This window comes from Pinus tabuliformis, chromosome 2_2, assembly GCF_031772625.1.
Source record: "Pinus tabuliformis cultivar Carrire ecotype Pingquan chromosome 2_2, CPIR1, whole genome shotgun sequence".
NCBI classification, from domain to species: Eukaryota; Viridiplantae; Streptophyta; class Pinopsida; order Pinales; family Pinaceae; genus Pinus; species Pinus tabuliformis.
In genome coordinates this window covers 917,946,986-917,969,141 of record NC_142300.1, presented here as the reverse complement: position 1 = coordinate 917,969,141, position 22,156 = coordinate 917,946,986, and the positions used below count along the sequence as shown (strand labels likewise).

At 38.0% G+C, this 22,156-nt stretch overlaps 1 protein-coding gene across 1 annotated transcript; it reads right to left on the bottom strand.

Annotated features, from left to right (window-relative positions):
* Positions 1-462: 462 nt before the first annotated feature.
* Positions 463-1,995, bottom strand: LOC149196028 (methyltransferase FGSG_00040-like). The gene has a single exon (XM_089408119.1). It carries the CDS (start codon positions 1,993-1,995, stop codon positions 463-465), a length of 1,533 nt encoding a protein of 510 aa, XP_089264245.1.
* Positions 1,996-22,156: the final 20,161 nt, after the last annotated feature.

The following is a 22,156-nucleotide window of genomic DNA, read 5'->3' as shown; positions in this document are numbered from 1 at the left end:
TAAGGGATGGTAGTTTCACTAGTTACTTCAAAGCTTTAAAAGAACGTCAACCTCAAAAATTTCACGCTGCCGTGCGTCTTCAAGATCAGTTATGATGATCCTATCTTCGCAATGACAGTTCGAATGCTGTAAGACAAGCGCCTTGAGAACATCTTCACTGTGTCTGCCAAAGACTCTGAAGCATGCCTCCCTCGCCAATGCACATTGCGTAATAAATGCTTGACTTTCATTTCCCATCAAATCTTTGGCTTCCTCTAATTGCTTCTCTACTATAACCAAGCTTCGAACGTCCCCCGACACCGTATCTTGAATGGCATCCATAACTTCTTTCCTGGAAGGAACGGTGAAGAAGTTGTTCCACTGTGTTCCTACAAGATATGCAGACACAAATGATGCACGAATCCAATTCTTCTCCTCAGGTGTTTTCAATAACGCAGAATTCCTTATAAAATCTTGTGTCTCTTAAAAAAGTTTCGCAAATTCTTCGCTTGCTGGAAGATATGCATCAAAGGGATCTTGAGAGCTTGCCGCACTGATTTCTTCCAAAGCTTTGTCATGCAATTCTTGGAATCGTGTGGTTATAGGCTCCAGATCTGCCTTCAGAGAGAGCTCCAGAATGCATCTCCTGCACTTGCACTCGAAACCCCATCTCTCGCACATGGCTTGGCGCTGTGGCAACGGGGCGAGGGTATCAAAATACGAGATAGTGATCTCTTCTCCACTGTTGATGGGCTTGGAAGCATGAATAGACATGGCGCTTCCACCTTTCACCCTGCTCGAGTTCGGCAAGCAGGAATGGTTAATGAAGGATGGCAGCAGCCAGAGACCGCTATAATTCCGGCCTTGCTGGACGAGTTTGGCTTCGTACAGTTTCGGTTCGGCTCCCACCAATGAGTTTCGACTTATAATAGCCCGTATACGGTTAACGTCTGCAAGAAATATTCCTTTTTCTTCTTCTTGGGTCCCAGACATTTGGCCATCACTCTGGAACAAGTCGATGGCCGGAACATCGAAGCTGCCCCACGCCAAGGAATCATCTAAAGCATAAAGTTGTCCGAGCAATACCCGCGATTTCTTGGCAGCGCAGAAAACCGCAGTGACAAGATCCTCTTGAGACGCCATTTTAATATTGCCCCTGTGCTCCACATTCCGCACAGTGGTAGAGGCGCTCCGCTCGTCCTCGTAGGCAACTGCGACCGCATCGCATACCAGCAAAAGCTGCCCGATGAATATTTCTCGGGTGGCGTAAAGTCCCTGTCCGCGGCCGTCTTCAGTCATCTTAATCTCCACGGGGCCAACGAAATCGCCAAATTCTGCAGTAGGGACAAAACCGGGCTGGAAGTCCGACATATCATGCTCGTCAATGCGACTTTGGGAGTACAAAGTCTTGGCCTCACGAAGCACATCTTGTATTTTCTTCTGCCCGTGGCTGGCGTTAGAAGCTCTCTCCAAATATCCGCATGCCGTCGCATACTGTCCCAGGCCAATCAGAGCACGGCTTTTTCTATATAGCGCCATGAGATTGCCTGAGTCGATCATAAGGGCCTTATCGGAATCCTCCAGTGCCAGCTCAAATTCCTTAACCTGAAGCCTTGTCTCCGCTCGGTTGGAATACGCGTGGAGGAGCAAGGTATTCATATTATTATTGTCATTAGAGGCGCCGTTCTCGACCAGGAGCAGAACTGCGTCGATGCAATTCGTATAATGCTCGGCAGCTGCGTCCCATTGCTCCTCTCTCAAACAGCTGTTGCCCTTCTTCCTCTCCTCCTTGGCCCGCTTCTCGTTCTGAGTCACAAGCATCTCGACATCGGCAGAGTAAACACAGATGGTGGAACTATCGTCGAGGCCGTGCATATAATATGGCTCTTTGATGGCGACCTTCGCTCCTTTGGGGTAAAGCTTCTCGATATTGGTCTGCGAGCGAGGCAAATTGAAGATTGCCAGCCTGACGGCAAGGCCATTATCGTCCTCAAGGAGAGTGATGATACTGCCCATCCAGTAGGCCTCGGCGCAGAGAGTCCCGTAGAGCACCCAGCCTTGGTTGATTTTCCGAACCTTCAAGTGGGTTAAGGAAATGGGTTTTAGGCTTTCCAGTGCAATGGAAGAAGCTTCACCGCTGCTGCCGCTGAAATTTGTATTGGGTATTTTTCATGGAGAAATACCAAAACCAAATAAAAATAACCACCACAGAGGCAATGCTCTGTTTACTCTGTCCAAGATCTTTTGCAGAGAACCTCTTAAAACAAATTAACTCAGAACACAATTCATTACGCAGTCACAACACATTTCTATTGATTTAAAACAAAAAAAATTGATATACATTTCATCCTCTGCACAGAGAGGGATTCACTGGAGAAACTCTGTCTCTCTCTCTCACAGGTTCTCGTCTTCCACTGTTGTGGGTATTACAAAAATTTCTTGTTGTTCCTCTGTTTTACAATGGCGAGCAAAACCATTACATCCCTGTTTTCTTTAACTTCTCGCACTATTGTGCGTTCAATACATTTCCATGAACAAAAAAAAAATTACAGTCCTATTCTAGTTTTGCCCTTGCACTGTTGTGCATTCTCCATATAAAAATCTCGCACACATCGTGCGCAGACACAATACCACAATGTCAACTACAGCCCACACCATTGTGCACTGCCGCAGCCACAATACACATAAAAACAAAACTACATAATAAAAAAATACCACACGCGAGCTTACATAGCCATATATGAAAACATATAAAAAATATGGCCCATAACCATATTAAATGGCCTCACCAAATTCTACGTAAAAACATAAAAAACATGGGACGTATGCCCATTACCACATTAAAAGGGGCCTCCACCAAAATTACGAACAGCATTAAATTCCATAAATTCTTCCATCCGGCGGTCAAACCAAAAACCATTACCGCACGCAAAAATGTGATTTGACGTGGGCCCGTGCACCTTCGGGAAATCGACGGCTGAGATCGGGCGCCCTGATCACTTGGCTGATCCAACGAGGTTCGCACACCAACCTCGGGAAAACAAACGGACTTTAGCGTCCGGGGAAAGCTGTTTCGGCTGCTGTACAGGGGACGCGTGGCGCGTCCTGATTGTGTCGGGTCCCCCTTCACGGATACCGCCTTCTGCGAATGGTGGTGCGGGGAGACCGGGCCGGTTTTCCAAAACTGCGTTGCGCTGTGCAGTTGGAATTAATATTCCAACACTCCCCTTTAATTTCAACTGCTGGGCATTAGGACATACCCAAACAATTCCTCTCATTGAGGGATTCCTCAGTACTGCTGTTACAAAGATATCTTCCTCACATAGAGGGATTCACCAACTGCTTCCGATGCAGTTCACAAACAAACAAAGTTGTCTTCCTCTTAATAGAGGGATTAACCTGAAACTGTGCTTAAGAGCACCTTCCTCATGACAGAGGGATTCACCATAACAATGTGCTGAAGAGCACCTTCCTCATGACAGATTGATTCACCAAACTATGCTAAAGAGCATCTTCCTCTCAACAGAGGGATTCACCAATGACAATGTGCTGAAAAGCACCTTCCTCTTTAACAGAGGGTTTCACCAAATGACTGCTTCAAATGCAGTTCCAAAACAAACAATCATTGCACTGCTGTGTGTGCAAACTCATTACAATGTTCTTTTATGCTGATGCATATTCTCTGCTGCACTGTTGTGCCATCTTATTTACTGTGTCTATCCCACACTGCTGTGTCTACACTTGCACTGCTTCTGCACTTTTCAAAGACAAAATACTCTGTCTTTTCTGGAACAATTACACTGTCCCAACTTACAAATTTACACTGCTGTGTGTAAACATTTCTTACATTCACTGTTGTTGCATATATTGCATTTCAATTCAATGAACAACACATTCATTACAGTTACATATACTGCTGTAAAGAAAAAAAATTCTTTTACATGTGCTTTTGTCCATTACCTTACATTTCTTCAACAAAACTTCATGCTGCTGCATTTTCTTATTTGCATTGCTGTGTGCTTCTCCTTCTTGCCATCATGCTGTTGTCCATAACTTCTTGCTGCTGCATTTTTCATATTCACTGTTGTCCATACCCATAACCATAGACTGTCATCCCTGGGTTTTTATTTGCTGCTGCGTTGCCTCTGCAATTTGCACTGTGGCTGCCTTTTGTTTCATCATACTGTTGTGTGCCCATACTCTTGGCACTTCATTCTCCACAAAAAAATAACACAGGCTGCTGCCTTTTCTCATGCACCCTTGCTTTACACAATCTTCAGCTTCATTCATTTTATTTTCACAACGCACCGCTGTGCAATCCCTTTCAATTTTCTGCTGCCACACATTATCATTCACCCATGTGCATTAAAAATCTGCTGTGTATTATACTCACTCTGTTGTGAGTATATTCTCTCACATTACATAGAAGGAAACTACCTTCCATTGCTATGCATTTCAATGCATGTGCTCCAAAAAAAAAATTCCAAACTGCTGTCTTATGTTCTATCTTCCCACTGTTGTGAGGGTCTCCATGCTTTGCATTTTTCTCTTATCTTGTTGCTGCTCTTTACATTTCAGCGCTGCCATCTTTTCTTCTTTATGCATTTCTGTGCATATTGCATAAAAACAAAGCAAAAACATTGCTGATTTCATCACCGCTGCATATTACCTTTCAGAGGGATTAACAAAGATTTCATTTGCAACTGCTGCGCTGCAATACATCCTCCATCAACAAATGACTGTTAATACAGTTCAGCAAACAAAAAAAAAATTCAAGCTCCCCTTTACTGTATGCTTGTCTTCTTTCAGCAGACTCTTCTCAAAACAAACTTAGATCAGCTGCGTTGCTTAAGGGGCTTTCACACTGTATTTCTTTTCTTCTCCATACTTGTGTAACTTTCTTCTTTTGCATGGGTCTAGCTTGTGTAAGAGCCCATGTCAAGTTACAGTCACGTGCCATATGCCCAATGTTATGACACTTGAAGCATTCAACTTTATTCATGAATAAGAATTCATGATTTCTACTTGTGAAATTATTTCTTGGAGATTGTCGGGGACCACAACATCTATCTCCATGAAATGCTCTACAGTCTTTTGCCATATGACCAAAGTTTGAACAAGCATAACAATAACCATAAAATGAACTTTGGTACCTGGGAGATGGAGGTTTTCTTGATGCACTTCTGAAGCCTTGCTGCTTTGAGATCCTTTGATGATCACCATTGCATCTTGCCTCTTTGCCATCAGCTACATTTCTTCTTGGAGCTGGTTTTCTGCTTGGAGCAGGATTTCTTCTATTGCAGCTTTCATTTTTCTCCTTGCCTTTGCTGGAACTAGGAGCATCACCATCTCTTTCTGGCTTCTTCACATCTCCTTTGCTTAAAGCATCTTCATCCTTGTTTGAGGGTTCAGCTACATACCCAAGTCCTGATTTATCAAATGGAGATCTGTGATAGCTGAGCATGTCATCCAAAGCTTGAGAGCTCTTCATGATCTTGTTCATCCCTTCAACCTTCTTCCTGAGGAGGACAATCTCTTCTTCTAACTTTTCACATTCATTATTTTTCTTTGCTAGTTGTCCCTCAGTTTCTTCCTTGCTACGAGTAGCTTCAGCTGCTACTATTTTGAAGGAGATAATGTCAGTCTTCATTTTGGAGATTTCTTCATCTTTTGCTTGACTGCTCTTCATTTTCTTTTCAGCTCCTTGTGCATGCTTCCTGGCTTCTTGTAGTTCAGACTTAAGGGAGGAGACCTCTACCTTGTACTGTCCAATCTTTTCTACAAGCTTATTCACTCTCATGTGCCTTTGTTCAAGTTGACTTGTCAAGGCATTTGCCTGCTTCTTTGCTTCATTCAGCTGATTTGTCATGGATATGACTTCTTCATGATGTTTCTTCTTGCATTGGTCAAGCTCCTTCTTAAGCTTGGCAAGCTCTTCATCCCTTTCTCTTACTTGAAGCTTGATGAGGTCAAGCTTTTCATTCTCAGCTTCTATGATGGGTTCTTCTTGACTCATTGTCATGGTCAGTGCTCCCTTTGCATGAAGGTCATGCAGTCTGTCCCATATATCCTTTGCTGATGTATATTTTCCTAGATTCCTCTTCACAGAATCAGGCAGTCCATCCAAGATAGTCTTTGCTGCTTGTGCATCATACTCCATGGATTCTTTATCCATCTTGTTGTCATCAATCACTGACTCCCAGACTTCAATCCCCTCAGACATTAGGAAAGCCCTCATCTTTATTTCCCATACATCAAAGTTTCCATCAAACTTTGGGGTTTCAAATAAAATGTATTCAAATAAATTGTCTTCTATTTTAATAGAGGAGGGAGACACATTTTTAACAGGCCTGGAGGCTTTCTTCTTTGACCTTGCCATTCTTAACTAGGCTTCTAATACTTGACTGTGTTTTTTTTTAAATCACTGACTGTTCTCTTAACAGTAACACAGAGGAAAGCTTGAGGAATACCTTAATCCTTTTCGATGAGGCTTCACACTGCTGGAGAGGTTTGACTGCTGCAACAACACCTTCCTTCAGCTTCTTTGAGTCTTCAAAGAGCCTGGACTAGCTCTGATACCACTGTTGGGTATTTTTCATGGAGAAATACCAAAACCAAATAAAAATAACCACCACAGAGGCAATGCTCTGTTTACTCTGTCCAAGATCTTTTGCAGAGAACCTCTTAAAACAAATTAACTCAGAACACAATTCATTACACAGTCACAACACATTTCTATTGATTTAAAACAAAAAAAACTGATATACATTTCATCCTCTGCACAGAGAGGGATTCACTGGAGAAACTCTGTCTCTCTCTCACAGGTTCTCGTCTTCCACTGCTGTGGGTATTACAAAAATTTCTTGCTGTTCCTCTGTTTTACAATGGCGAGCAAAACCATTACATCCCTGTTTTCTTTAACTTCTCGCACTGCTGTGCGTTCAATACATTTCCATGAACAAAAAAAAATTACAGTCCTATTCTAGTTTTGCCCTTGCACTGCTGTGCATTCTCCATATAAAAATCTCGCACACATCGTGCGCAGACACAATACCACAATGTCAACTACAGCCCACACCATTGTGCACTGCCGCAGCCACAATACACATAAAAACAAAACTACATAATAAAAAAAATACCACACGCGGGCTTACATAGCCATATATGAAAACATATAAAAAATATGGCCCATAACCATATTAAATGGCCTCACCAAATTCTACGTAAAAACATAAAAAAACATGGGACGTATGCCCATTACCACATTAAAAGGGGCCTCCACCAAAATTACGAACAGCATTAAATTCCATAAATTCTTCCATCTGGCGGTCAAACCAAAAACCATTACCGCACGCAAAAATGTGATTTGACGTGGGCCCGTGCACCTTCGGGAAATCGACGGCTGAGATCGGGCGCCCTGATCACTTGGCTGATCCAACGAGGTTCGCACACCAACCTCGGGCAAAACAAACGGACTTTAGCGTCCAGGGAAAGCTGTTTCGGCTGCTGTACAAGGGACGCGTGGCGCGTCCTGATTGTGTCGGGTCCCCCTTCACGGATACCGCCTTCTGCGAATGGTGGTGCGGGGAGACCGGGCCGATTTTCCAAAACTACGTTGCGCTGTGCAGTTGGAATTAATATTCCAACAATTTGGAGCAGGAAATAATGATAATTCTGTTGCGGCCTCTATTTGTTGACGGATGAGATCGTGTATTTCTAGAAGCGCTTGCTTGTCGAAGCTCTTACGGGCTTCTGCTGAATGAGTAAGTTGAAGCAAGGTCGTTAAATGATCCAGGTTTGCCATAAAATCCGTCCTTCCAGCTCTCTATTCTTCAGCTTATTCGTCTGCTGATGCTAACAAGATCAAGTTCACAACGTTAATTTTTTTCACCGTCTTCTTCTTGCGTTATTCGATATTGATCATATTTAAATCCATAAAAGAACCTCATTAAACCTAAACCCGGCAGCGGCTAACCAGCCTGCCATAGGGCATTAAATGTCCTGGGAGGTAGGTTGGATAACACGATAACAAGTAAGCGAGGAGACTGGGTATTAAATAAGAAATGGGAATTCGCGTGTTATCCGGGTATCCAGCCTGTATCTCCCCAGGCATTTAATACCGGAGTTGTCTATAATGCGACTTTTTGGAGATTCAGGTGACGGAATCCGGCGGAAGAAATTGAGGTTAAATCTTGATTTGTTGCAGTTAAAATGGTTTTTTAACTGCATATTTGGATTCAGCACGCTCGAAAACCCCTGCGACGCTTTCATTGTGCAGAAACTAGCTATCAAACTTGCGATTTCAATAAATTCCTGCCGGATTTCGACCGGAAAAACCCGCCGGAAAAGCTTTCAAAAAGTCGCGTTATAGACAACTGCTTTAATACCCTATGGCAGACTGGTTAGCCGCTGCCCTTAAACCCTACCATTAATGATGGGTCTATTGAAAACGCAAAAGATTAATATCGAAATTTGAAAAAGATCGAGATTATGGAGATTCTCTGTTGTCTTTATTTTTTTTTAGATTTTTTGTTATTAAAATGAATAGAAATTTTTAATGTGAAATTTTAATTTGTGTTATTTAAATTAATTTTTTTATTATATATAAATTTAACTCTACAAAACTTTAAAGCACTTTCATTGCACAAATATCTATTTCAATAAATTCCTACCAAAAATTAAACGAGGAAAAACTACCATTAAAACATTAAAATACGAAGACAATTCTAATTGTGGGAACTCGCCGTCAATTGCGCTTGCAGGAGCCCATCCGTGCCACATGCCTATATAATAAATTTGATTACCTCTGGCATGATAATGTCGTATGTCCGTCCGTACAAAATAACGCGTTGCTAGACGGCCGAATTTTCACCGGGATTTTGCGAGGAAAAATTTCATTCAATCATTTTATAGTATTTGAATTTTTTTTAAGTGAAATGGGTTGAGCATTATCATGAATTTTTTGGCATTCAAAATTTTTGAAGTTTAATAATTTATAATTTAGTTTTTTTTATTGGAAATAAAATTATTTTCAATTAAATTAATTTAAAATAATATTTAATTATTATATGATAGGAGTTTTGGTTTAAATTACATTATTAATTAAATGATAACGCGTTTCGAACTAACAAGTATGGTTCATTTTCATGGTAAGTTGAAGAACCAGATTATGGCTGCATGTTAAATAGAGAAGATCATCCAACAACTATATTTGACTAGACTGGACCAAAGGATAGGGACAACGGCTATATTTGACTTGATTTGGCCAAGGGATAGGGATAAGGAGAAATAATTTAGATAATTTATAAGTTAGTTATTTTATTATTAATACTATCAATGAATTATATTTAATTATTAATTATATATAATAAAAAGTTATAACAGAATATAAACCTTTATTATTTATATAATATTATATAAATAATAAAGGTTTATATTCTATTTGTTGAGGAATCTTCGGCGAAAATCACATAGAAAAACTTTTGTCGAGGCGTTTCGAACCAGCTAGTGTGATTCATCGTGAGGACAAGTTGAATGAGCAGATCTTACTAAGCACATTAAATAGATACGGCAGAGAATCCCATGACTTAACGGTTAACAACCAACATCTAGAATTGACAGGATAACGGCTAGATTGACTCAGATAAAAGGTCAATTAATATTTATATTCTATTATAACTTTTTATTATATATAATTAATAATTAAATACAATTCATTGATAGTATTAATAGTAAAATAACTAACTTATAAATTATCTAAACTAATTCTCCCTATCCCTATCCCATGGCCAAATCAAGTCAAATATAGTCGTTGTCCCTATCCTTTGGTCCAGTCTAGTCAAATATAGTCGTTTCCTGGTCTATTATATTCCTTTCCTAGTCAAATATAGCTGTTGGATGAACTTCTCTCTATTTAACATGCCTATCCATTTCCTAGTCAAATATAGTTGTTGGATGATCTTCTTTCTCTATTTAACATGCAACCATGATCTGGTTCTTCAACTTGTCTTGACTATGAACCACACTTGTTGGTTCGAAACGCCTTTACAATTGAGTGATAATGTGATTTACTTGTCTTGACTATGAACCACACAAGTGTGGTTCGAAACGCCTCTACAATTGAGTGATAATGTGATTTACTTGTCTTGACTATGAACCACACAAGTGTGGTTCGAAACGCCTCTACAATTGACTGATAATGTGATTTACGTGGAAACACCTATCATATACTTGTTATGGATCACAAAAGCCTTAATTCTACAAATATTTAATTATATTTGAATAATTTTATTCAATTAATTTATTGTTATAATCTAGTTTTTTATTGGAAACAAAATTATTCCTAGTTAAACTAACTTTAAATAATATTTAATCATATTTGAATAAAAATATTAAATTAATTTAATTTTAATATCTTGATTGATAAAATTTTAACACTATAAATCAATGAGTTGAATGGGAAATGTGCAAAAAATTTATATTTGTACTTAACTAATGGCCTATTCTAAATTTGTTGAGGTTCTTATTTTTTAAGCCATCTAGTTGCATATTGTAAATATAGTTTAATAATTTCTTAAAAATAAAGAATGGTTGGAAATATATATATACATCAACTAACACAACTACATATTTGTAAATGTGGTTGATATACATTATTTATATTAAGTACATTTAGTAAGGTGGGACTATTAGTTGATCATTTTAGAAGGTTGATGAGTTTGATCATGGTGAATGAGGTTGACTATGGTCAACCATTAATGTAACTATGTATTAATGTTAAATCAATCTAAAAATGTTACATGAACGTTGACCATTGTTATTGTTACACTTTTGCGTTAATATTACATTAATATTGACCATGGTTGAAGAGGGTCGAATATTGTTGGTTAACCCAAACCATAATTGATCTCAATTTACCATGCTTGATAATGCCTAAACATAATGACTATCATGGTTGACCATTGTTATATGGTTATCGTGATATTACATTAATATTGACCATGTTTGACCATTGTCAACCACGGGTGACCATGGTTGATCATTGTTGACCACGGGTGACCATGGTTGATCATTGTTGACCACGGGTGACCATGGTTGATGTTACATTAACATTAATGTTAACGTTACATTAACGTTACAAAAATGCTTACATTAATGGTTGAAATGGGTTAACACAACCATGGTTGACGTAAGAACAAGATTGATAATGATTACCATGGTTGACTTTAGTTGAACATGATTGACAATGATACCATGGTTGACCTATGTTGACCATGATTGGAAATAATTACCATAGTTGAAGGTGGAAATTAGTAGACAATGGTTGGCCACGACAAAATATATTCAAGATATCATTAACGATGGTTCATTACATTCAACATATAGTTAACTGTGGATGGCCATGCTTGTCCACACAAAACTATATTTAAGACAAATTATGATTAATAATAGTTGACCACAGTTCACCATCATTATCCATATTTGATCATGGTTGATAATGGTTGACCATCATTGATGTTAGTTGGGTTTGATGCCCAAGGTTTGACCATGTTGACCATGGGCGAACATGGTTTGACAAATTTGAAGATTTTTTACCACAGTTGTCTACGAGAGATTATGGTTTCCCATGTTAAAAATAGATAGCCATAATTAACCATGTTCAATCATGGAGAACTTGTTTGACCATGGTTGTCCATGGCTGGCCATAAAGAGTGGGAAGAGCATGGGTTGTTAAAGGTTGACAATGGTTTGCCAAATATGACCATGGTTGACTATGGTTGACCATGGTAGAGTATGGATAACTAAGGTTGTCTATGGTAGAACATGGATGACAATATTTGACCATGTATAACCGTCCATGAGTTTGTTCAACATGTTTGACAATAATCGAGATTGGTCAAACATGGTTGACTATGGTTAACATGTCACTGACTATGGGTGTACATTGTTGATCAAGGTTGTTAGTGTTTATGTGTAGTTGACTATGCTTGACCATGATGCCATGTTGACTATGGTTGACCATTTTCAACTATGTTTCCCATGGTTGAACACTATTAACCATGTTAATCACATAAATAATTATTAGAAATTGTTTAACCATGTATGACCTTAGTTGACAATAGTTTCCCAAGTTATCTATAGTGTACCATGGTTGATTATTGCTAATTAAGAATGACTATGGTCAATAGATGGTTGATTTGGGTTGACTATGGTTTACTATGGTTGACCACAGTTGATGGTGGTTGACAAGGCTCAACCATGGTTGCCAATGGTTGATGATGACAAACCATGGTTGACAAGATTGATCAAGATTGACCATGGTTGACCTAGGATTATTAAGGATTGACCATAGGTGGCCATGCTAGGCCATTGAGGACAAGAATTAATAATGATATTTAATCATGGAGACCTCTGTTGACCATGGTTGACCATGGGTGATCATGATTGGTCAAGAGGAGTGGGAAGAGAATGATTTGCTTAAGGGTGACTATGGTTGACCAAGTTTGACCATGGTTGACTATAGATGACTATGGCTAACTAAGTTATCTATGGTGGAACATGGATGACAATGAGTGTAGGGCCCCTAAATCTGACCCCAATTGTTTTTCTTTACTTTGGTAAATACATCTATAAATATGGTTGCAAACCTTACAACTTCAATTCTCGATGCACGTCATGACTATTTAATTCCATAACATTTTACAAAATAATAATACATGTGATATAATGAAGAATGATCAATGTTTTGATTCTAATCTACAATACTATATAGTAGAGGGAAACCATTCCAATGAAGTTTACAATATTACATTGATAACTGCAATTTACCACATCATCAATAGTGCCAATATTCAAGTCATACATTTACTAGATAATTCATAAAATAAATTACAAGAGTTGCCATTCACCCAAGAGAAGGTAAGATCCTTAATGCATATTATGAAAAGCCTTATTCCTTTCCCAATGTGGATTTAATGATCAATATTCAACAATTCCCACTATCATTGACCAAGTTGTAGTGGGGTTGTAAGTAGGAGGAGAAAATAACACTAGTTGACAGGAATTTGCGACATTGATCTCCATAGATCAAAAATTCCTATCCACCACACTACCAATAAAGCTAAATATCATAATTTCATTAAAAAATTACAAGTTGTCACTAGAAAAATTAGGATATGATTACGACATCCATCCAACGCTAGGGAGTTCCCAAATGTTCCCTTCAGAGGAATGTGTTTCTTTTATAGAGTCTTTTGGGCGAGGATTAGATGTGACACTTATTTTCACATGAAAAATAATTACAAAATTCCATAAATTTTATTATTCACCTAGCCACATGCTCGATCTTCAATTTCACTATCATGTAAATACCTTATTATATTATTTAAACTGAAGGTTTTCTTTCACCCAAGAGACACATGTTCTTAAATTTATTGTTAGATGTTCCCTTATGCCCTTTTTCCTCTTCTTAACATTTTCTATTTGTTTAGTTACCTTTTTGTTACCTACCAAGAGTCTGAGTTAGTTTTAGTTACTTCTTTAAATTTCTTCTCTTCAAAGTTAGTTATTATTTTAAGATTTTCTCAGTTAGGTGAGGTTCTCTTGATTTTAATTTCTTAGAATTACTTCAATAATTCAGATATTGCACACATCTATTTAGATTTTAGTTCACTTATGTCCACATCAAATTAACTTTAGATTATTCCTCATTTTGAACATGGTATCTTATAATTAATTTTGTATCTATATTTCACTTAACTCTAACTTACATTAAACACCTTTTTTATGTATAACTTTACTAACATTAATGAGGCCAATTATTTTAGTTATTATTTTTTCACATTTATTTTGGTTTTTTTAGTTTTCACTTATTAAACTTTATCTTATATTAATATTCAATAACTTATCAATCCTTAAGTGCTTATGAATTAACAACATCATATATTTCCTTATCCTCTATCTAGTGCCAAGGGTCCCAAATCACATTCTCTTCAAGAACCTCAAGTTCCAAGGTTGCGACAAGTTTCCCTTCAAACATTTGTGATTCGAATATGGGAAATAATTACTAGCATAAATGGTAACTCAATCGTCTCATTGTCTTCATTGTTGATAGTTTCATGTTGAGCAATTGTATCCATTGTCCAACCCTCATAACATTGTGCAACTCCAAGAATAAGTACCTCTTGTACTTCATCTTGAGCCATGAATTGATTGCTAGCAACTAAGATCAAGGGGGTTGTTCAGTTAACACTCATCACAACCCACAAAAATTGTGAGAACATCCATCAGTGTAATCCATATATATATAAGCATACCCACTATCTACCTTGTTGTGAAGGTAAATCCCCTTTGCGGACATAGGCGGTCCTTCTAGCCCAATGAGTGGGTCTAGCAACAAACTGAAAAAACTAACATACACTTTCCTAGTTTATGTTTAAAAAATGCAGAGAGAAGGATAAACCTACCTCGCTCTGATGCTAATTGCTCAATCCTTTTGAATATGACTTTGATTCTTTTTCTCCAAGCCTCACTCCTTACTTGTTCTTCAAGTTTGAGTACCTACAAGGAAGATCAAAGGACTATGCAAAATACAAGAGCATATATGGCATACATCAAACATAAACTACTTAATAGATCAAGGAGTGTTAAGCTAAAAGCATAAATATTTACACAATTACAGAAAGTGAACATCAAATGTATATAGTAATAAGCTAAAAATGGAATCATATAACATATACTTTGATGTTGGAGACCTCCTTTTGGTGGATTTCCAAGTCCAAGATAATACTCTTCAAGCACTCCTTCTCCAAGCTAGAATGGATAGCATGTAAGCATAATCGAAGCATAGGATGTAACAATCAATGGCCAACCATTTGGGGATGGAATGGAGTGGATTTATTTGAAGGGAGAGGGATTTAGGGATCCACAAAAGACGTTGGAAGGTCTAGATCTCGAGGGGAAATCTCATAATTATAAGATCAAGAGGTCCAAATGGGAGAGCTCGACCATATCAACAATAACCAATATCCATCTCATTGTTCTCGAAGTTTGTAGTGTATGAAGCTTCTCCTCCAATTTTGGAAAACCTTCTAGAAGAGGTTCAACGTGGGTTTTCATATCAAAAGCTGCGCTGGAAGTGATAGCATAGAATAGTGCAACCTTCCATTAGCACGGGCAGGCAGTGTAGCAAAATATGTCAATGCTAAAATTTAGGTTTTTAGTTAACCTTCTTCAGAATGGATTCGGGGCAATTTTCCTTTGATTCTTCAAGGAGGTTTTGGTTTGTATATCATGATGGATATGTTGCACAGTTGTCAATGTTTTGGCACTTCAGGATATGGAACATGAAATGAACAAGAGATGTGACAAAATATTGTGTAACATATTCCCCCTAAAGAATGAAGGAAGAACATGGAGTGATGGCTGAGATGCTTTACAAGTTAGTTCAAGGACTAGAAAAACACCATTAGGATACATGTAAATCAAGCATATACATATACATATCTGACATCTCTAATGATAATGCCTAATTATACATGAATAAGCGTATAATAATACATGAATCTGTGGTATGGATGCAACCATCTGAATATAATGGATCATGTGTATGGATCCTTGGTATGGTTGCAACCATCTGAATAGAAAGGATCATGAATATGGATCCATGGTATCGTCGCAGCGATACGTCCACAAGAAACATGCGTACAATCATGAATAACTCATAACTCCATGCAACCTAGATTTTATCACACAGAATCAAGGGTCTTGTGCTTCATCTTGGCCCAATCAATGTATGAATTCTAACATGTGAATAGATGTGTCGAAGTCGAACATGATCGAAAACCACCTGATTACCAGTCAATGATGTAAAATGTTTATATGCATGAGAGAAATCACCAATAATGGCAATTCCTCTCAAGGTACAATCAACACAATCCACAAATTTGAATAGTGAAGTTAAAGTTGAACACCCGTGGAATCATCCGATCGAAGGTCAATGATGTAAACCTATTATCGAACGTGAAGAACTTACCATTGTGGCATGCAAACTCTAATGTACTGGAAGGGATTTTCTAGATCATCTTCTTGGATAATGAGTTGAAATCGACAAGAAATGTTCTGTCAAAGGAGGGACACAGTGAGTCCCACATCATTGAAACGAAACAAAAGGATGTAGTAGAGTATATAAGTGTGATCCAAGATTGTGGCATAAAGTCAGACAACGTATAAGCATAAAGAACTATAGATAGGACTTCTCTTGAACACATCGACGACACAACTTCGTGGTTTGGTAGAATTTGACTCAACATAGGATCAGAGGTCATGACGACGAAATGGTATAATCATTTGAGAGGCAAATTGGATTTCCCAAACCAAGGAAGGCAAGTGACTAAGTGAGGATGTACCAAACCAGAAACGAGCAACAAATGAGTGTCATGTTCAGGAGCAACATGCTTCCTTTACAAAATACAAGAGATGATCACTTTCACTTTCCCCCCACCATTTCTCGCGAGTACCCCATATATTTTTTTACCACAAGCTTGAAGCGGATAGCATATGCTTGCCATATAAGTTCATCCTTCGGATGAATCCATCGTAGTAACTTTTACGAGCCCTAGGAAGGAGAAACTCAATCTCATCATGGTGACAAGTCCTGCGTTGTTTATGTTTAACGAGCCTGATGAAGGTGAAACTCGACATGTTTTTCATGTTTAGAGAGTTTGAAAAATAAGTGAAAAAGAAAACTCTATAGGTCCCTTTTCGTAGATCATCTCTTGAACACAAAAAGGTAGAAAACAATATCCAAGAGAACCTCTTAGCCATGTTCAACTAAGGTATTCTTTTTACGTACAATAGTCTACCTCAGTCTGGAAAAGGGCTAAACTTATACTGAGTAGACGTCATTTCATTTAATTTAATGAGTTCAAAATGACAAGTAATCGATAATCTTTTCATTTTTTGGGAGTCAAAAAAGAGCTTAAAGATGACTCCAAGGGGTCACTTTTTTGTTTATTTTTTACGAGTCCGAAAAATGATAACATAAAACTCATTGAATCAGTCAAGATAAATCATCGTTATTAAGAATATATGACCTATCACTGCATAAGGAAACACACATTACCGATTTCAATGAAAAATATTAAAAAATGAGTGAAATATGCCCTAATTTGGTAAAAATATTATTTAAAACTTATAAATAGGCCAAAAGTAAATCATTTTTACCATTTTATGAATTTGCAATTGTAAGAGAATTTTTACCTCATTTTACCTCAGGTAAGGAGCACGATCAATCCCACACACCATTCGCTGAGCCACTTGTTGCAAGTAAGATATCTATCCCTTCCCTTCATTTTGGTACTCATTTCATGAATTTCATCCATAGATTAGGCTGCAAGGAGGGCTTGCAAAAAAATTATATCGTGGGTGACCAGTGTGGGTTTTAGCCATCAGAGTTGTGCTACTCACCCTGTGGTCAATTAGGCCCTCACGTTGATAGTGCGATAAAATTCCTACACAGTCGCATTGGCGCCAAGGTAAAAATTTTGTATGAAATCCTCCATGTTAAATAGTTGGATTTTTTTCTCCATGGAAACTCATGAAATCTTGTTTTATTGATTTTCCATAGAATAATCAGTCCAAAATGGTAGTTGACGGAATGAAAGGGGACATGAAGCTAAAGACCATCAAGCTGCTAAGGATCAAGATTGTGTTGATGCCCTATGAGAATGTGGGTTTCTCAAGTTCTTCAAGATTCCTTGGATCAAATCACAACCTGAGTTATTACAACATCTCATTAGTTGGTAGGATGTGGATCGTCAACTATTCATGATTAGGGATAAAGAACTCAATATATATGTTGTTGACATTTATTTCATTATCGGGTTGTCTAGAAAGGGACAACAGGTTCAGCGTTCTGAAATGCGCACTAGAGGAGAGAGCATGGATATGCTCATTGTGAGGCATTGTCTATTGACCAAAAAGACCAAAAGTGGAAAAATCGATATAGAGACCATCACAAATCTCCCACTACGAACAATCCTGCATACTATGGCCCAAATAATTGGGGCTTAAGCAATGCATGAGGCGACAAAATCTCATTTCTAGTATGCAATCGAGTGTCTAAATCCCACAGTTTTCAATTGGAGTGGGGGTTTTTTGGTGTGAATGAAGCGCCAACTTACCAAGTGCAAGTCAGGGAGTCTAAAAAAATTTGGCTTCAGATCTATTTTGGTGACATTCTTCCTAGAATGTGTGCCATTGTTTCGTTATCAGTGGTTAGAAGTGGATGCACCAGTTCCTAGAGATCTACACTTACTCATATGGGGTGAGCTGATGCCTCATCATGGAGGTGGCCAACAGATGTCATTCCCTCTAGCATTTTTTAGATGGTTACGTTAGCAGCTAATCATGGTTGAAGATTGGGCATATGAAAGCATGGATTTATGAGGAGATCCAGATATTCCACTTCCACCAAGGGCACAGTGGACAGATTTAGGTAAAATCTATTTTTGAAGTTTTTGAAGTTTTTTTTGTATGTGTACTAAGATTTAATCTATGATAATTCATGGATGTGGGACCAGAGATACTTCCAGGGGTTTCTCTAGAAGATAGGCAAGTGGCATGCCAGATTGAGGAAGCTCCTTATGAGGAAGGAGAAGATCCTATTGTCGAGGTAGAGCGTAAACTGGAAGCTTTAACTAGGGGCATTCCAGAGTACAACTCGATAGATGAGGTGCCATTGCGCTACCAGAGGCATACTGTAGGGGTTTCTGCCAGATTGCATCGGTTATTGGGCTGATTCATTAGGGCTATTTCGTGCTATCATGAGCACCGTGTGGGCGAATAGCCAACTCTAGTTTACTTTCCAAAATGTTGTAGGCTTATAAATCCATGTGTCTCAGAGCACAAATGTTGTCATTTTGATGTAGCAAACTCTTTTTCAAACTCTCTCTCTCTATATATATGTGTGTGTGTGTGTGTGTGTGTGTTTTATGTTTACCATGTCCGTTATGTGATGCTTTATGATTTACATGTTTCACAATTGTCTATCTAACACGTAGTTAGCCAATGCATCTGTTAATTTGTTCATGCATCTTAGAATGTGATGATAAGTAATAAAATCAAAGTATCGTTCCAATAGATGAACTCACAAATACATTCTCAAAATTTGAGGGTTTCTAACTTAATATTGTCCATTAAGTTGTAGTAATATGAGTTGTGAATCAAGATTCATGGTAACCTCCCTAATGCCAAGAGCAATATTTTATGAAAAAAGTTTGATGACCGCAATATATTCGGCAATGTTGTTAGTCATATGACCTAAATATATACCTTGTAAATTCACTAACTCACCATTAGGGTCATAGATTTCCCATGTAGCGGAGGATACATTAAGTGTACTACAACAAGCACCATCAACAAAACTAATGTAACGGTTGGATGACATTTGCAAACCAAGTAGAGAACGAGGTAAGAAAAGGAAAACATTTACAAAAGAAAACTAACACACCAAAACAACACTGAAAACTAATGAAAACAAACTAATGTACATAAGTATTTACACAGAAAATCATGCATAATATTTCTTTAGGTAAAGCTTGTTTCGGGGCTCGACTACAGAATTTCCTTCATAATATACTAACATATAGGCACCTTTTTGTAAAATGTGTTTGACAACGTAAGGCCCATGCCATATTGATTTGAATTTCCTAGCTCCTAATTTATCATTGGCTTGATCATGTAGCAAGACCACGTCACCCTCAACAAAAATGCGGGGAGAAACAGTTCTATTGTATTGAGCCTTAACTCATTTCTTCTGGGTTTCAGTTAATAATGTTGCAAGATGGAAAGTTTCATTGAGCCTTTCAAGGTAAAGTAAACATTCCTCCTCAAGTGAGGTATCAAGGAGTAATTTGACAACTAGTTTCAATGAAGGAATTTCACACTCAATTAGAAGAGTTTCCTCTAGACCATACACTAGTTGGAAGAGTGTGAATATAGTGAAAGTCTTAGATGCAGTTTGGTAAGCCTAAAGATTTGAAAGTAACATGATATGACAATTTGATTTATGCATCCCAATGGTGCGTTGAAGCATGGTAACCAAGAATTTGTTGACTGCCTCAACCTGGGCATTGGCCTGTGGATAATAAGGGGTTGAGTTGTCGTGACGCAAACCCAACTGAAAAGTGAGCTCTGCCATCATGTAATTTTGGACATGAGATCCATGATTAGTAATGATGGCTTGAGGGAAACAAAATTGAGTTATGACATGGTTGAAAAGAAATTGAGTGGTAGTTTTACCGTCAGCATAACGTGTGGGCATCGCCTCAGCCCATTTAGTGAAATAATCAAAGACTACAATGATATATCCATACCTCCTAGCCAAGCGAGGGTCACATGTCATGAAATCAATACCCCATCAAAGGGGTTGTTGGTAAAAACTGGGTGACTGGGTGTGGGTGGGGCACACTATTTATGGTTGTAAATTTGGTAGATGTGACATTTTTGGATTGCTAAAATGAAATATTTAAAGATCGAAGACTAGAAATAACCGACAAGAAGGATTTTCTAAGCAGTAGCATATCCTGACATGTGACTGCTGCAAGCCCCAAAGTGGTAGTCATTTAGGGCTCTCTCAGCTTCTTCAAGTGTCAAACATCTATGTAGGATAGAATTGACACCAACATGGTAGAAAGTATCACCAATAATCTGATAGGGTTGGGACTGATGTCAAATGCAATGACGTTCAAAATTGGACAACTCTGATTGAAAAGTTTGGGTTTGGAGATAAATAATAATAGCCCCGTACCATCGGTCGTGAGTGCTAATGAGAAAGAGAGTTTCGTCATGAATGAACTCATTAAAATCCATAGATGTGGTTGCGGAGGGAAGGTCACAAATTAACTCGACGAAAACCAATTATTTCTTTAATTTGGTGGTAGCAAATTTCAAATCAAACTCCTGAAGGATAATAATCCTCTTAGAATACTTTCCCCACAACAACTGATGATTCAGAATATAAGTCATGGGGTTGCAATCAGAATGCATGGTGGTTTTCTGTAAGAGAATATAGTGTTGAAAGCATTGAACAACGTGAAAAACTGCTAAAGCTAGTTTCTCGACATGAGCATATCGAGTCTCGGTATCAATAAAATTTCGTCTTAAGTACCATGGAAATAGTTGTTGAAGAAAAGTGTAACTAGGTTCGTTATTTGTAAATGTAATTTTGATCTTTGTACTTGTCAAGAAAAAGAAATATTATTTGTGTAAATTATTTGAATGAGTTTCTTGCTCATTCCATAGGTCTAGAAAATTCAAAGAATCAAAGTCATGTTAAAGCTTCTTGAGCATGTATATGGGTCAACCTAATATCAAGTAGCCCTCCAAGACAAGCACCATCCTCTATGAAGAAGACTGCCAGCAAAGTGAGATAAAAGACAGTCATTTCATCCTAAAAAGAATTAGATTCACTCATGTCAGCTCAATAAATAAACACAACACTTCACACTGTAATGTCGGTTATTTTATGGAGATGTGACTACTATAAATACTTTGTTGATCACACAAATTCAGATTGCTCTGAAACTTTGGACAACACAGTGAATCTTAGACTAGTCTGTAACTTCAAATCGGTTCAGGAAGAATAGAGTTTCAGATATCTCAATGGAAAATGTAACCTTCTCGGTGATATCAGTCTCATCTTAAATATGATAATAAATCTCTCGATGCAAGGAGAATGTAGTCATAAGGTTTTAGCACACGAAGAGGACAATGATGATCTTGGTAATAAAGATGATCTCAGATTACACAATAGTACACACATCCTCAACATAATCATCTCATAGTAATGATATCACTATCTCGACATACTGAATGGAGTCACTATCTTGACAAGAAGGATTACAATGATCTTACTATGAGAAGAAGAATCTCGACGACCACACAATAATTCGTTCTTGGTATACTGAACTCAACCATGATCTCAGTCTCAGGAAAGAAGCAACAAGGATATCAACGAAGGGGCAACAATGGTGTGCAACAATGATTTCCTCAGTGAAGAAGCAGTGATGATGAAGAACTGAATGATAGCAAAGGAGAGGATTGGTGTCTTGGTCTTGGAATGGCATAGTAAGTCAAGGGTTATGGCCTTGTTGTTTGTCAATTGGAATCTCTATAA

Bases quoted from the DNA above. Each gene is read 5' to 3' on its own strand.
- LOC149196028 (XM_089408119.1), bottom strand. From the start codon at position 1,995: ATGGGCAGTATCATCACTCTCCTTGAGGACGATAATGGCCTTGCCGTC.